Source organism: Phaethon aethereus (assembly GCF_964289735.1).
Source record: "Phaethon aethereus genome assembly, chromosome: 3".
In the NCBI taxonomy this organism is placed as follows: domain Eukaryota; kingdom Metazoa; phylum Chordata; class Aves; order Phaethontiformes; family Phaethontidae; genus Phaethon; species Phaethon aethereus.
In genome coordinates this window covers 127,252,321-127,270,220 of record NC_138576.1, presented here as the reverse complement: position 1 = coordinate 127,270,220, position 17,900 = coordinate 127,252,321, and the positions used below count along the sequence as shown (strand labels likewise).

Sequence of the window (17,900 nt, the reverse complement as noted above, 5' to 3'; positions counted from 1 at the left end):
CCTGCACTAAATTAAAAGGTGTCCATGAGGAAAAGAAAAATTAACTGTATTAAGAAAACTGAAGCTATAAAAGGTTTGATATTTAAAAAAACCAACCACTGACTATTCATTACACTAGTAAAGCTATTGCTGTTCAGCATTCAATATGTAATTTGTGGAAAAAAAACCCTAGTATTTTCTGAAAAATAAAGTAGCAAAGGAAAGAAACATCTAATTACAAATAAACTGTGACCTCTCCAGGAGCACCTATCCAAAATTTTATTCACCTGAGAAGTTGCCTCCTTTATTCCTATGCAACCATTCAAATTCTACCCATGACGTACACAGCAGTTTTATAGAAATTGTGTTAGCATTGCATCAACTGCTAACACAAGAAAATGTTAAAGAGACTCTTATTAGAGGAGACATATTAAAAGTAAGTCCCAGCTTCCTTACAAAATTCAAGACGACAAAGAGGCAAAGTTCAGCTGTGCTGCTTCCCATAACCATTCTCCCTCCAAAGTAAACCTCTAGACATAGACACTGTCCTTATGTATCAGACATCTGGCAATCAATGAAGATTGCAATAAAAAAAATAATAATTTTTAAAATTTGTCTTTATTTTCTGTAAATTGTAATTCTACAGTAATTAGTTTCAAATTGTTCTCTATGGCAAAGAGTATAAAGGAGACCTAAATTCCCTAAAGCATCCATACTTCATTGCTTTGATTTTAATAATAATCTAGTGGACTTACGGATTTCACAGAAATTTCTTTAAACTTGTTTTTTAATTTGCCTTCACTTGTGGTTTCTGTTAGGTATCCACTTCCTAAAGACAACTCCTACAACTTGAATATCTTGTGCTTTACCATTTCATCAAATTGGCGGTAGACAAGTTAAATAACAGTGACAGAGCACGAGAAACGAAACAACTAATTTGGACAGGAGGTGGTTACAACTTTGAAATGTATATCCACAAAAGCTGCTACAGCTTCTTTTATGTAGTGTTACCGTTCTTGTACTGCAGGCACTTTAGTGTTAGTCTTTTTGTATTGTAGGTATTATTTTCCATGAAATACTTCACTGTTTGCATAGAAATAAACTTGTTTTCAATGTGTAAAAGCATGCCTGGAACAAACTAAGACAGACCAATTTTTCTGTAGGATTGGTTTTAGGACTACCTCATTTAAATCCCAGCAGCACTAGCCAATTATGTGCTTACTTTCTTGGTAAGTAAATTCGTTTTATGCAGTCTTTTGTAGGATGCCTTTGAACAAGTGCTTGCAAACAGATTCTACTAACTTTATATTACTTTAAAAAAAATCCAAACAAAAAACCTGCAGCACTTTTCCCCGGCATTTTTAGGCAAATTTTCTGTAAGAGCACAATATTGTACTGTGCACCAGATAATTGCCAAGAACTACTCCACGATGATTCTACACATATGTACATAATGTTTTTAGATCTTGCAGAGTGAAATCCTATATAAAATAAGGTAAGCTATTCCCCAGGAGACTGTATTTTAAAATACTATACCAGAGCATATCAATGACATCATGTTATTAGTTACCTTCAAATGTATATGTCAGAAATCATCCTATTATTCTTTAGAACAATTTAAGCAATTATTAAACAAAATATTTGTATTTTTGGGCATGCAGCTAACTTTATCTAGAAAAAGTATTTTCATAACCGTTGACAGATCATTCAGATAATTACCAAAGCATCTTGATTACTATATGGCATACAAATTCTTGCAGTGGCCTATTTGAATTCTTGGGATCTGTAATAGCAAGCACCCAACCTGCTTCTCATGCAATACAAAATGAAATCTGATAAATAAAACCCAGTGTATTTGGTTTTATACTTGCAAAGATACATGCTTTGTTTTCTGACAACTTCTCTAGTAATTTATTTAAATTGTGAATGGATAAAGATTTCTGGACCAGGCATTTTCAACCAAATAAATCAGAAAACTATTTCACAAGTAATCTAAGCATTAAACAGTATATCCTCTTACGAGGTTTAAGCCTAACTATTTACAAAAATCAAAATTATGTAGCACATGATTTGCCTAACTTGCCTAACTAGGATATGACTATTCTCAAGTCTTCCAGGTTTAAACTTATGACCCCAAGTTTCCTAGACACTTTACAAATGCAGTTTATAGAGACTGAGTGTTTTCAAAGGACTGTTCCTAACACAAAGCACATTAAGACAAGGATAACAGGTGAAACATTTGACAATGCATTAAGGAAAAGTCCTCAAAACACATCCGAACCGTTCAGAATGACAGCAAAGGAATATTTAGGGGATTATCTCAATACATGATAACCTTATGAAAAAGAATTTCCTAAATCACTTATTGAAGAGCTTCTTCCTGAAAACATTGTCGGCAGGCTTATAAGCTCATTTCACTGCATGGCATTCGTGAGGACAAGGCTCAACAAACCTATCTGCCAGCATACAGACAAGAGCCAGCAATAGATGCTGGAAGGAGAGGTTTAGCTCACATACTAACCTTAATCAAAGAAAGAACATAATAAAAATAAATATACTTTTAGTAAAGCAGGTTATCAAAAGAAATCCCTTCAAAAAATACTTCAGCAAAGTCTTTTCAAATGTATTAGATATGTATATGAAGGAAAATCAAATCCCCATGTCACCAAAACCACGTTTCACATATAAATTTTCTATTGTGGCGAGTTTAAATGCCAGACAGTTTAAAAAGGACAAGCAATTGATCCTTCATCATAACAATCGCTTGGGGGAAAAAAAAAAAAAATTAAAATTGATGATTACTGGTAACAACACACAAGTTGGATAATCTAGTCTACTACACTATATCTTTATTTGTTAGATGGTGCTTTCTTCTGCTATTAGGAGTCTCAACTTCAGCTATTTTATTACTGTAAAGAAAATACACAAGTTTTTACATGAACAAAAGCAGGTAACTCAATTCCCCTTACAGGACAGTGATAAGTTAAGGCTAGACAGAACCAGTCAATGCGTAAGTGTAATACTGTTTGGCCATGGTAGCTGCTTGGTAAAAATGGGTGTTGAACTGTTTTGGTGGTTGGGTGGGTTTTTTTGTTTGTTTGGGTTTGGGGTTTTTTGTTTGTTTGTTTGTTTGTTTTCACCTTTATACATCCAAGTAGTTAAAATACCTTACTTCAGTCATCATAAAGTCAAGAAAATCCTAGGGGCAACAGGCTGCACTTAATTTCTCGTGTCATACCAAGTATGGGATACCAGCTCCCTTATAAGCAATAACAATACAGTCTGGTTACACTCCTCACATGTTTAATACACCATAATTGTACTTCCCAATATATTTTTCCATCAATTTATTTAACAATGGACTGACTAGCAAATTAATTATGCATTCATTACTCTGTGCATGTAGGATGGTTTTACTCTGTTTTTAAAATCCACTTTAGCAACCTCAATTCCCAAACAGTACTTTTTCTACAGGCTCCTTGTTCCCCTCTAAGGTAAAATTAGCTTGTCGTATGTAAAACTAAAAAAACTCGTGGTATTTAAAAGGAATACAGGATGTCTGTGAAGGTGAAATTTAATCTTACAATACCGTGCCCACTCCTCATCCCTTCAAGATTATTACTCCAGGTGGTGGACCATGGATAGTCCCAAACAGCAATGTTTAGACACTTTTGGATCCACTTTTTCCTGTAGACTGATTTTCTGAAGACAACAGCTATTACCATACAAATGTCACCATACAGCCTGGATATTCATAGTTTGTTATAAGAGATTTATGCCTTGAAATGAGAAATTCTATGAAGAAACATCGCAATTTGAGTTCAGTTCTAAGTATGAGGAAAAATTAAAATTTTTCTGCTTCTGCACATGCCATGGATTTGCTTTGCAAGCACTGTCAAAGTCAGCCAATTATTTAGACCAAAAAAATACTTTTTTTTAACATAAGGAACTTACTTCTGTAGTCAGTTTGTCATAAACCTTTACATCTATAGCTGTAACAGTAAGACTTGCTAAAGAAGCATCCCAACATCCTCTAATTCATGTTATATGCATAGTCTCTGGATGGAGTGATAATGAATGAAAGTTTCCCAGATGGCTTTGTCTGTAAACCAGTAAAATAACTGCAAAATCATAAAGTGTTTTTCACTTCATGCACAGTTTTATATGAAAAGATTCTTACAGATAACCATAATGCAATATTAATTTTAAATATAGTTAGTCTGAAAACTCTACTTATACAAAAAATTTTCTCAAAACCCCCACAACATTATCTTGCAGAACTGTCATACTAACAAACAAACCAATGCCCTAAAATCCTTATGAATCAAGAAAAATCCATGTATTTCAAGGAAGCCTAAAATGTTTTCTCCCACGTAAATTCACCTTTGCATTTAACTTCAGAGTGATGAGATGCTGTCGACCACAAGAGTCTTCAGCTTTTAGCTTGATTGTGGTAAGACCACTATCCACATATGCGACTCTGAAAAAGAAAAGAAAACTAGCAGGATTGCAAGAAGTACAGTTTGAATTGTCTGCAATACTCTTATTAGTCTTTCGCAAATATTAATCAGAGGAAGTCCTATATGCTAACCATTTCTGCTGCTCTAGATTTACTGCTGTTAATACAGCAGTCTACTGCTTAATGCAGTCATACATCTTTGGGTTATTTACAACGTGTGTCAAGGCTCATGCTGTGGTCAGTGAGCACTGTGTTTCAGTTTTCCATCACTGGAACCTTTGACACACACAGCATGTTCCTGTCAGCCTCTACTTATGTACACATTAAACTTCCCGTCAAATCTTTGATCCTTTTCTGCAGTTTCTTACTGTATGAGACTTTTATGCTCTTGATTTGCTTTTCTCTTCAATGAAGTTCTCTTTTATTATCAATACTATTATTGGGGAAAATTCAGTGGATATTGGTTCATATCCGGAAATTGATTTTCTGCAGAAAACAGTACCCAACCAGGTACAAAATGAGTCTTTTATGATGATTTGCCTTCATTTCATGACGGTTTTACACAGTATGCATGCACCCAAGCAAGTAGCAAGTACATACTAAATGTAAATAAGTTTTAAAACTTCTGACATAATCACTGACTCTTTACTTAAAACGTCACTCATTTGTCATTCCCACAACAATGAAGATGAATACAACTGTAAAATACATTGTTTACTAGAAATATGTTCTGCTGAGTAGCCTCAACAACTGCCAGAAAGGTTCAAACTTCTCCGTATATTTACCAGCGAACTGGGCATGTGGATATTTTGGCATTTTTATTATGTCATTCTTGTGTAAAGATAAAAAGCAGTCCAAGTTTATTGTACAACGTATCACCTGGACCAATGGAAAGGCCTATGAGAGTTCAAAGAAAGCATCTGCTTGCTGACCTATTTAACATTTGGGTTTTTTAAACCATTACATACTAGCCCAATCACTTGAGTCAGTGCGCTGGGAAAAATGGTTCCTTTCCACAGAAACTGCCAGTGGAGCTGTAGAAGACTGTACAAGTAGACATACACCAAAGCGTGTACGCATTCCTAGGAAGGAAGCGAAAAGAATAAAAGAAAGGGATGTCCATAAATGACATAGCCTCCATATGAGGGAACTGAAAAATACAGATGGAAAAAGCAGTAATGGTATTAAGGAAAGAGAGATATTATTTCATGTTTAATGCTGATTAATGTAATATTCAGTAGTCCTACAGATTTCTGAGTATTTTGACACTCCTTTTCTCCACAAGAGTTGAAAGAAATACAAGCCTTGATAAAAGTCTAATTCAACTGTAGTCAATTAAACTCGATTTATTTAGAAAGAATTAGAGCATTCTTCCTCTAACTGAAAAAAAAAACCATTACTCTCTATATGTTCCAATTTTACCTCAAAACTATATCACAAAGTTTTATAAAGATAAGAAACCACCTATATCCCATCCCACCATCTACTGTTGCCTGGGGTGGGGAAATTCTAAACCAGCAGCTAAGGCACAGAATGGTTACTGCAATAAATTATATAGCAGTGCCCAAACCAAAGCACAATTGGTGCCTACATCAATGCACTGTGAGGGTAGATAGCAAAAGAGAATGGAAAAATTAAAGGGATGTTGTCAAGGTGTTTAGGATTTAAAATTATCTGTTCTGAGAGTCATCTTGTTTGGACCACTTCACTCTTGAGGTGCCAGAAAAGTATGGATTATTTTAGTATAAAATCAAACATTTTTGCAGTTCCTTACTCTATATGGAGTGGGAAGGAACGAGATTAAAAAATTATTTTTATTTCTTAGATAGCAATGGACATACATATGTTAAAATCTATTTTTTAAATCCTTCAGGGTTCAGTATTTTTTTTACAATTAGTTTAACAACCTGACAGCCTCTGCAATAAACATATATACATGTGTGTGCCTATTTATATATTTAAAATATAAATATATGCACACGATTGTATTAAAGATACAGCGACAATATAATTATGTTCAGTCATATTTGTAAAGAACCTTCACATTCAGTTTTATTCACAGTGTAAATTAGACAAACTTTAAAGAAAAATGTAAGCATTTGGAAAAGGTGCTAGGAACACCAATAATGGCTACCTGTTTAATTATGTATAGAGAGATACACCATAAGATGATTTTCAAGTTCTGCCCATTATTCATTTTTTAACATGTTTTTAGTTTTATAATTCATATTTAAAGTATCTTTTAAAACCAGTTTAAAATGTGATTTTCACTGAGCTAGGAGACAACAGAAAAAAAAAGTAAAAAAAAAAAAATGTAGATCATCACTGCTATGAAGCACCACTACAATACAGACCAATCTGGAAATTCTTACAGCTTTTACTTAATTTTTGACTTCTAACTAGCTGTTAGAAGACAGCTATTTAACCTAAGCAACACAACACCTTTTAAGTATTCTTCATTTCAAACCACATACTTAAGAGGTTTGCTAGTAAAACGTTCTCTACTGTTTCAAACTTTTTCACAAACAGGAACACCAAGAAATAAAAAACTCCTCAGACAAGGGGCATACATGGCTGAAGAATGCCTGGAAATAAAATTCATAGCTAGCCTTCCTTCTTCTCAAAAGAATGTAAAAACAATAAACTGCCTCCAGGGAGCGAAGGAGGATTCAATTTTCCATTTAGGACAGAAAAAAGGAACTCAGTAGCTTTGTGGCTACATGTTCTGTAATATCACTCTACTATTCTTTGGGTAAGAAGAGATGAAAGGGTCAATTCTATAGGACTGGAGAAAGTTGGACAATGCTGCAAAAGTCATATGAATTTCTTCACAATTGTATAATCAACTCAGGAATTGTTTGCATAGGTGGTATTTCAGTTATATAAACCTTTATTTCTCTATAGGCTCCATTTTATCACATAGAAAAAAATGGAATCACCATAAAGATGGAAAGCCTCATTGAAATCTCTGAAGTACTGTAATGCAGCATAACACACAAATGATTGAGAGCACACGCCAAGGCAGGGTTCCCTTGGAAATGACAAAGGCAAGAGGAGAAGATAGTTTCTATGAAAAAACTTGGCAAGTATCAAGCAGAAATGCATTGAGACTTGAGAGATCCCGACTCACACCATGGACTTAAGAGATACTGGCAACATTTATGAATCCACACGAGGGTGATAAGAGTCCTACAAATGCTTTATAGCTGATAATTTACCTTCCCAAGACATTATCATTGTATCAGATAATGAGTTTATAAGACAGTATTAGAACAGCCTTTCATATAGCTTAATACTACTACATGTGTACTCTCCCACCTCAGCTGAGTACGTTTGTGCTGCTATTTTGCCATGTTCGGAAATTAAAGGAAGTATCCTCTTTTGAACTCCTCAGATGTTCAGATGGCACTTAGTGTTGGAAATTTGGTACAATTTTATAACCTGTTTAACTGTGACTTTTGTGTACAAGTATTTGAATATGAAAGCATATTCACTCTCCCCCATACCTAAATTAGGTCAAAGAATCAAGTTTTCTGTATCACAGAGAAAGTGATTTTACCTCATCACAGCAGCCTGTGATGCAATCCTTATTGCTGTTTGTACTTTCAGTGGAGGAAAGAGATATAAGATTATTATTGCAGATAATGTCTTCAATATGTTTCTGAGAAACCTCACATATTCTTTAGATGAAAGCCATTAGAACACACCAAATTTGTGCCATACCTGAAGAGCTTCTTAACTCACTTCAGAGGTAAAGGAACCATAGCCTATTGCTTTGATTCCCTTTCAAACAAAATATCCTTCAGTTTTTCAGTTGGCTTTGGATGCAGTCAGCTTACAGCATGACCCAAAACTCATTAGGAAAAAGTAAATCTAGGGTCCACAACAAGCCAGATCTTTTCTAAAAAAAAAAATCCTGATAAATAAAGCTGAAGGTTTCCCAAGATGTGAGCAGTGATTGATCCTTACTGCCAGTACTGAATGCTTAGTTTTGTGCTGAAAGACCATACCAGGATGTTTTTAAATAACATGCAAATACACATCACCTGCAACTCAAAATCAGTCTAGGTTAAGAGGCCTTCTTAGTAGTTCATTATATTGTTAAAAACCCACTACAGTTAGAGGTGTAACTTACTAACGTACTTCAAATCACCTCTCTAGATTATTCTTCTTCCAACTCATAGTAAACCACATACAATCCCCTATGTCCAGCCTAGCCCAATTAAGTGATTGGCTTCCCCAGCCAAAAAAGCCCTATCAAATAGACTTTATCTGTAACATAAGTCAATCAAGAGGGGTATGTTTACTGCAGTACATCACTACAGTGGACAAAAGCACAGCTTAAGTTGTACGTCTACATGAAGACTATCTTTGCCTAGAAACCTGGTCAAATTCTGCCCTAGAAGCATGCTCTCTGATAAAACACTGATGTGCTTTTTTAATAATAAGCCACTGGATGTTTTGTATGTACAACAAGTCAGAAGAAATATCACGTTTTGAGATAAGCTACTAACTTGTATTTGGAAAGTGTGTTTTTAGGACATTTAGGTATATATTTATATATCAAATTATAAATATAGTACATTTTATATATTTAAATGATATTTATTGTATGTCAGTGTCTGTTTCCCTGGCACGGGCTTTGTAAAGGATTGTGGTGGTTTTTTCATTTTGGGAGAGCAGGCATGATTCAAAATGTATTTCCCATGTGTTTAGGAAATTTTAACTAGTATTCCCAGACCTGAATATGAGAAATTGGAATAGAGTATGTAACCAGCTGGCACAACTACATACTTAATAATGGAAATCACTGAAAAGACTTCAGCTGATTTAACAAGGATGTTTTAAATCTTTAAATAACTGTGAGCCTTCAAAGCAAATTCCTATTTAATGTTAATTACATGTTATTTATTTATATACAAATCAGGTGAGAAAACTCAAAACTATTCTTAAACCCAAGGCTGCTTTATTTCATTTAGCAAAATAAACACTTGTTAAAGTTTACTTGCCATCCAAGACTCAGGTAAAAGTAGATTTGTCTTGTTGAAAACCACAAATGACTTGTTTTTTAACTTTCATTTTACTGAAACTAAAAAGTAGATTCTCATCCTATACAATCTTCCATCTAAACCCATTGAAAGAAGGCATTGTGAGATTAATTGCATATTATCACTTAAAGACAGCCTTCAACTATATTTCCTTAACGTCTCCCGAAACAGAAACAACTACCTTCTTCAACACCACAGAGGTCTCCTGGAGGTTCTAGGGGAAAGAAGAGATCAGTCCATTCCAGGCTCCCTGCTGTGGAAGACAGTATCAGAGAAGTTGCCAGTGGTGGCACATGGGATGGCAGTTAAAGTCTTTCAAGTAAAAGTCTGCAAAACAGAAAGTTTTGCAGATTTCTGAAAAATTTCCACATGGGCCTTGCATACTTGATCACAACTGTGTGTTCCTTCAGATTTCTATAGGAGGTATGAGGAAAAAAACCTTGTTTTTCTCTGTAAGAGGATGAAATTAAATTTGTTCTAGGAGCCCATCTGAGAGTATGGAGACTGTGAATAATATAATCTGTTTGCACTCATTCAAGACCCTAATGAGAAGGTGCCCAGAGGCAGCAGCGTGGGGCTGGGTGAGCAAAGGGCTGTGTGGTTGGTTTAGCTCCCTGACACGTTAAACCGCAACAAAGTTGTATTCAATATACTTACTATGCCAATAGTTTATAGGTCAAAGAAGAATTGATTTCTTAGTAGTAGCACCTCACCTTTCAGCTCGGTTATTTGAGACTGACAATATACCTTCAGTTGATACAGGTTTGTTGGGTTTTTTAAATTAAAAACAAAGCAGAGTTTTTAAAGCAAAACCAGTTTCTAAACTGGAAAATTTAGCAGAACAAGTACATTTGATATGTTCAACTCACAAATAAAAAAAGAGGAACAGATATTCTAAAGATAATATCTGTTAAAAAATAAACATACTTATTCCAACCCAATATTTCTAGATCTCTGACAAGACAGGAGTAGTATTCTGGCGGCCATGGTATGTGCAGGTCTTGTGTATTCTTTAAAGCAATTTCCTGTTTAAAAGAACATTAAAAACATCATTAAGAGAGATTTCAATATTTTTGCATCTATTTAGTCATATGACTTTTGCAATTCATTCAAAAATATTAAGCTTATGTAAAATTAACTGCACACTGCATTTGTTTTGTTATAGCCTCCAGCTAAAGCAGACAAAGAAGCTGTTTGGTAAATCACTTCAGATACTGGTAATGAAAACATCTGCAACTTTAAAAAAATCCCACAGATGTTGACAACATAGTCTTCAGATGCAAATATCAAATATGCCTCTTTTTCAGCTAATAAATTTGAAGTCAAGCATCTTAACTGAAAGAACATTTCAAAAGAAGGTTCTATTAAGCCCACAGCTGTCTCCTGGGCTCCACAGCCACAAACAAAAACACATATATGATCTTTTTAGTAGCTATATACAGCTTTATATAGCAATAAAAAAAAAAATAAAATCCAGTTTCTCAGTTTTAACATCATAGGATCCCAGAGAGAAAGTTTTGGTACAGATACTCATCAAGACATTACAAGTATGTTGTAATGTCTCAAGAAATTTTTATCAAAAAGATAATGCTGTGTTACAGATAAAAACAAAACCAAACCTTATGTTCCACATTTGTGTTGTGCTACTTGTTCTTTAAAAGTGTACTTAAGTTACAATTATGCTTACAGGACAAATAAATAAATTAAACGCATAATAAAATTAATAATAATTTAAAATAAAATAGATTTAAACAAAATAATAAATATAATAAAAAAATAAGTATAACAATCATTTCTGCCCAGTTCTCCCACAGCATCTCCTGTTCTTTTTACTACCTGCACTATTTTGCTATTTTGAATGAATTATACTTTCATTGCATTCTCATTTTCCGAGTGCTTTTGTATTCATGCAAATAGATTGGAATAACTATTGTGGAATATTCCAAAATAGCCACATGTAGACATTCTTATTCAGTCCTGTTCCAAGCACCTTTGCCTGGTTTGGTGTAATCCAGTTTCGCAGGGATTGAACCAATACTGAGGAAGGGCATTCCCGGCAGTAGTGTAATACCAGGAGTGTATTTTTGCGGTTGTTTTGAAGAATACTTACTGTGTTTTATTTCTACGTTAAGTAGAAATAAAAATAATATGCAAGCATTTTTTGCCAAGAATGCTTATAGCATAATGTTTTACTAACAGACAAGAAACTGTCAATCCAAGGTTAGAAAAACTTTTAAAAAAGGAATAAACAGCAGTCTCTGAACTATAAACCCCTCCCCAACTTTCTGCATTTATTGGCCAAGTTGTCACATAGGTGAAAGCACCTTCAGCAATTCACTGACTGTATAATCCTTTGTATGATAAGCCACCTTTACCATCTGGACAATACCAGGAATTCCAAGAAAATCACTGTAAAGAGGATGGCTCTATACTGAGATCCCTTGCCAGGATTTTAATTTTTCTGTAACAGTCCAATTCCCCAAAAGTACAGTCACTTAAAATCCTAAAGGACATTTATACAAATATTGTATGAACAGCATGCATACAAAATCACCTCTTCTTAAAAAAACCACAACCAAACATAAATCCACCTATCAAAGAGCAAACTGTAAAAAACTGGAACTGAAAACCAAAGCTGTAAGAACATCCTGTCTCCCACATATACATACTGTCACTTACCAAAATAGTTTTCAGCTCCACCATAAAACTGATGAGATCTGGACAGCTGTGCAGCCTCTGGAGGGAACACAGTATTAGTTCATTTTCTTCAACTCATAACTTTTAGTAGTAAACAATTTCAGTCTATCTATCTATTTTTCTAGTATTGTCAAAGCAACTAACATAAAACCCCAACCGTATATCACATGTTTAAATATTTCAATTACAGAACAAATCTCCCGGAGTACAGGAAACACTACTGAAAATTAACCATCACCTTCACCACATGATGTCACATTACACATTTATATAGCTTATAAAGACTTTACACTTTGTGTGCTTATGAAGACTTTAGTCTTCACCAATGAGAACAGAAGCTTCAGAGTCACTCAAAAACATTTCTTACTTGGTTACATTCTCTTTAGGAACTCTCCAGACCCGTGTGCTTTTAGATGCTATACAGGATTAAGGATCTCTGTCTATATTCAGATATTTACACTTCTGTTTCCTCAGCTCTGGATCTTTGGTTACTCCCAACTCACAACCCTTGTCCTACAAAGGGGTGCACAGTCCATGAGGTACAGTGTCTCAACTCCCACATGTGGCAAAGATGCCTTCTTAGAAACAAAATATTCTTCGTCATGGCAGCGCTGTTGTATCCTTGCTCCAAATTTTCTTCTGGATAGCAAGGTTTACCCTAGATTCCTTGGCTGTCTACAACACAGAATGAGCTAGATCTATCAATAATTAATGTGAATTCTCTCCTTTGCATTATGAACAGTTTGTAAAAAAAATAAATATAGAAAAAAGAGAGAAAAAAATATCTGTTTCTAGTTGAGAGATTAAAGAAAAATTCGAGTAAAATGTCAGCAGCTATTCATTAAAAAGCATTCTATCTCAATCTTCATAAAAATAAAGCTTGAATAAAAATAAACATTTACTAATTTCTATCCATCTCTTTTTAGGTTACAAATCTCTCTTTAGGATGCAAATCCTCAAGCGTTTCATAATAAACTGTGGCTATACAATGAAAGAAGAGTTCTTTAATACTTTTAGAATAGGTGTATGAGTATGAGCTTTTTAGAATTGTTATAAGTATACATGTAAACAGAAATTATTTTAAAAGTTGCATACCTGCTTTAAAATATGCTGATATGCATGCAGTATCTTCTTCAGGTGCCAGCTACACTCTATCCTAGGCAAACGGTATTTTGTATAAATTTTAAATTCACAGTACATGATTTTTAGAAGAGATCAGAAAGTCTGCTACACCACAATATAATATATTTTCTTGAAAAAAACTAAAGGAAGCAAACAATACTTCAAAATCTCTTTGAGTTCCCATATACAAAGTTACTTAAAACTTTCAAATGTCACTATCCCAAAGCCCATTAAAAATTAAGCAGTTACCTACAACAGCCTCTATTCTTTGCTGAAAACAACAACATAATTCTTGCAAGCTAATATGACTTCATAAAATACACCAATATTTAAAAATTGTATCCTGGAAATGTCAAAGTTACCTATAATGTGGTTTTAAGTATCTGACCTAGAATGAAATTAAGCTATCGAATACCACATCTGTTCACAGTTCAGCACAGGCTGGCCTAGGCAGACCTATGGAGTACAATGTTAAAAACTAATCCATGTATGTGTGCATCCACGCAATATACTCACATATTACTGTGATAAACACTCACAGTAATAAGAACAGGGTTTTTAAAAGAAAAGTTGGGTAATGCAAATTAATACATGTTAACAGGAAAGAGAAAATGATGGTTAGCGTAGCTTTTTAAACTTCAAGTACATCAGTGCTTGAATTTACAACTTTACACTAAATTTTCTGTTTCCCAAATGGTGACATATAAATAATCTGATTTAAATGAACATTTCTCCAAATATGTTGATTTATATATAAATACAACAATTAATTACAACAGTTTTCAGAGTTAATTATCAAAATATTTTGTTGTTATGGGCAATGTTTATTGTCAGTGTTTATTAACACTGATGCCGTACAATTAACAAAAAATTATGTACAATTTTGTTGCAAGGTTAAGTTGAAACCAGTAAGAATTAATTACCAACACTAATACTGGAAAAAATAATAATTCATATGCATATCCATAATTGCTTTTATCAAAATAAACTTTTATTACATACACTTACAAATTGCTATCATGAAACTATCTTACCTTGCATTTTTCAGCTGAAAGTCTGTTGGTAACAGTATCCTGATATGGAAGTCTCTACCCTTGAAAAGAAACATTTAGTTAACAGGAGGGTCAGCAAAGATAAGTAGTTAGACACTTGTGGGAAGAATTCCCCATAAGATCAGCTACTAAGAAAGAAAGTTTGTCTTATCCAACTTTCAGGAATATTATTCAGATTTTCTTTATTTAGGAAAAAAAGCAGCATGAGTGACAGGTAGAAATAATGCCGATTTCAATTCTGAAGTCGAAATACTCTTGACCTCTAACTCGCTGTATTCAGTAAAAATTCTTCAGTGCATCACATTTCATAAAGCAAAAATAACACCTTTTAGAAGAAAAATAAACATTATCCAAATCTGCACAAAACCAAGAAATATAATTTAATCCAAGTCATGCATAAGTACATGAAAATCTGTCAACTTAAGTAAAAGTCTAAACAGGCTCTTATCATAAAAGCAATACACTAAAAAGCAACTAGGGCACTGATCCACAACATATTTCAGCAAGGTTTTAGAAACTGTAAACAAAACCAGTCCCATGTACATGAATGCAATTTTTTTCTCCTGTTAGTGCAATCCCTATGGGGCAGTTCCTAAGCGCCCCCTACTTGTATTTTCAGTAATTGTCCCAATTTGTCATCCTCCCTCTACTTTCTCATGGGATGATCAAAATAAAACTGAAATAAAGTAGGTTTGTGAGCAGGCTTAACACCTCCCTGAAGCAAAGAGGGCAGTTAACTCATCTCAAAGCTTTTATTCCAAACTCTGTTCCAGCTCTGCATACCTCGAGTAACATCCACAAATTCTGAGATTTCTTCAGCAGGAAGCAAGAACAAAAACAGATTTCTTCCTGTGATGAGATGACCAATACAATGGATGCTTTATCTCAGTTTCAGAAAGGCTTTCAATGCTCTTTCCCTTAACATCCTCATAGACAAACTGAAGAAGGATGAACCAGATAAGCTGACAGCGAGGTGGACTGAGAACTTGCAGAACCGCTGAGGTGGAAGGGTTGTGTTCAGCAGAACAAAGTCCAGTGCCCCTGACTAATGCTGCATACCAGGGGTCAGTCCTGGGGCTGACACTAGTTGACCTTCATTAGCGACCTGGATGATGGGACAGGATGCACCCTCACTCAGCAAGTTGGTAGAAGACACAAAACTGGGAGAAATGGTTGATGGACCATGTAATTGTGCTACCATTCAGAGGGACCTCAACAGACTGAGGAAATGGGCTGACATGAAGCTCGGGAACTTATGAAAGGAAAGTGTGAAGTCCTGCATCGGGAAAGGATTCACCCCATATACCAGCACGCACTGGTGGCTGACTAGCTGGAAGGCAGCTCTGCAGAAAAGGACTTGGCAATCCTCGTGGACATGAAGTTGATCCCAAGCCAGCAACGCATCCTTGCAGCAAAGACCTCGGATTAGACAGAATATTTCCAACAGGTTGACGGGGGTGATCCTTCCCCTCTGGTCAGCATTGGTGAGGCACACCTGGAGTGCTAGGTCCCCGGTAGAAGACGCACAGACATACAGGAGTTAGCCCAGTGAAGATCTATGAAGGTGATTAAAAGCTTAAAGCATCTCTCGTACAAGGAGAGACTGAGAGAGCTGGGACTGGTTAGCCTGGAGAAAAGAAGGTGCAGGGAGAATCTTGCCAGCGTGTACAAATACCTGATGGAGGAGGACTAAAGAAAGCGTAGCCAGACTCTGAGTGACACATGCTGATACGATGAGAGGCAATGGGTACAAGTTGAAATACAGGACGTTTCATCTAAATACAATGAACAAAACCTCAGTAGCAGTGAGGGTGGTGAAACATCGGAATGGGCTGCCTAAGAGCTTGTGCAGTCTCCCTGCTCAAAGATATTTAAAACACAACTGGACATGGTCTTGAGCAACCTGCTCCAGCTGACCCTGCTAGAGGACCTCCAGACATTCCTTTCAACCTCAGGGTTTCTGTGATACTCACAAGCAAAACCAACATACCTGTTTCAGAGCTGAATATAGCCCATTGGCACATCACTTGCTTCCAAACTTCTCCAAAGCTGATGTTTGCTGCATGCTTAAACACATAACCTCAGACTTTGCTACATTATGGCCTTAGCCCTAATCAAAACCTCAAATCTGAGAACAGACGCTCACACTCACTTCTTAACCTCCACATTAACTCCAGAATACATTCTAACACACAGAGCGGTTCAAAGCTACAGTTGTTAGAGTAATGCAAAAATAAACAAAAGCTCCCAAATGTCTTGTGAAAGCTGAATACGAGTCACCAAAAACCCTCCTGAGTTTTGACTACGAAACTACATTTTTGGAAATGCAAGTGTGACACAGCCCATGTCTTTTGACTTTTACTTATTTTTATAGGAAGAAAATCCCACGCTATTTCTAAACGAAAAGACACCTGTTCAGAGCTGTTTCTGTGGTCTGCATGCATGACCATATGTGCTATTTTAGTGAGCCATGGCTGTAGCATCACTTGCACAGTGCTTCTGATGGCAAATTTGGCTTAAGAGCGTCCACTGTAAACCTGTCTTTAGGTGCTGCTCTCCCTACACCGCAATTTGCCACATCTTCAGAGAGATGATGCAGCTACTTAAGGTGAAACCACACAAACATGATAAGTGAAAGGCAAATACCCGCTATTAGGCATTTGCTTCAACCTTTACCCTAGGCCAAGAGCGCAGGCACACTGAATCTGCCTCAAAAATAACGTTTACCAGCACAACGAATCCAGCCCACAAGCCATCAGCGAGACCGCGCCGCCAAAAGACGAGCGATTCCGCGTGCATGAACGGTGCCAACCCGCGGGATCGCCACGTGGGCGCCTCTCCACAGCACCCTCACGGCCCTCGGCACGGAACCGGGCGCAGGAAGGCACAGCAAGCCGAGATGGCCCGCTACGGCCCCCGGCACTTCCTGCGTCACAAGCCCGGCGGCTCCGCGCTCGGCCGGGAAGCTGCCAGCCCCAACAAGAGGCGAGGCGGGAAGCGATCCCTCCTCACACAGACCCGGCCCTGGAGCGGGGGTGGGGGGGAAGCGGCGGGAAAAGGCTGACGCGGAGTAACGGCCGCCGGCTAAGCGGCGCGGGCCCCGGTACCTGCGCGGTGACGAAGCCCTCGTAGGCCGTGCCCTCCCGGTTCTGAGGCAGCAGCAACGGGCACTGGCGGAGCAAAGCCCCGGAGCCCGCCATGCTGCGCCGCTGCTTCCCGCCCGCCCGTTCGAATCTGACGCGTCGCCGAGCGAGACTCCACCCCCGCCGGCAGACGGCGCACGCGCCTGAGGCGAAGGGAGGGGCGCGCGGCGCGGCCGTTTGGGCGGGCGCGTGCCGACCGTTACCTGAGGCGGGCAGTCCTGTGGAGACTCCCGCGGCGAGGAGAAGCTTCTAGAACCGTGAGGAGAGGGGTTTGCCCGAGAGCCGGGCCGGGCCGCGGACCAGCCCCGGGGCTTCCTCATGCTTTGGCACATCTTGAGGGGACAAGCGCCCTGGACTAAGGAGAACCATCGAGGAAGGCCAGCTGTGCCAAGCAGATTGC

General features: G+C 37.0%; 1 protein-coding gene across 1 annotated transcript in view; it reads right to left on the bottom strand.

The window, feature by feature from the left end:
- FANCL (FA complementation group L) overlaps window positions 1–17,687 on the bottom strand; it is a gene marked incomplete at its 3' end in the record, with an annotated part of 30,948 nt that extends 13,261 nt beyond the window's left edge. The window contains exons 1-6 of the mRNA XM_081997746.1: window positions 17,465–17,687; window positions 14,340–14,398; window positions 13,279–13,339; window positions 12,166–12,222; window positions 10,414–10,511; window positions 4,363–4,459 (exon numbers count right to left, since the gene is read on the bottom strand). Coding sequence (XP_081853872.1) covers window positions 4,363–4,459; window positions 10,414–10,511; window positions 12,166–12,222; window positions 13,279–13,339; window positions 14,340–14,398; window positions 17,465–17,557 — 465 coding nt within the window. The 5' untranslated portion in view covers window positions 17,558–17,687. The remainder of the gene's footprint in view (window positions 1–4,362; window positions 4,460–10,413; window positions 10,512–12,165; window positions 12,223–13,278; window positions 13,340–14,339; window positions 14,399–17,464) is intronic.
- Between the last annotated feature and the right edge of the window lie 213 nt (window positions 17,688–17,900).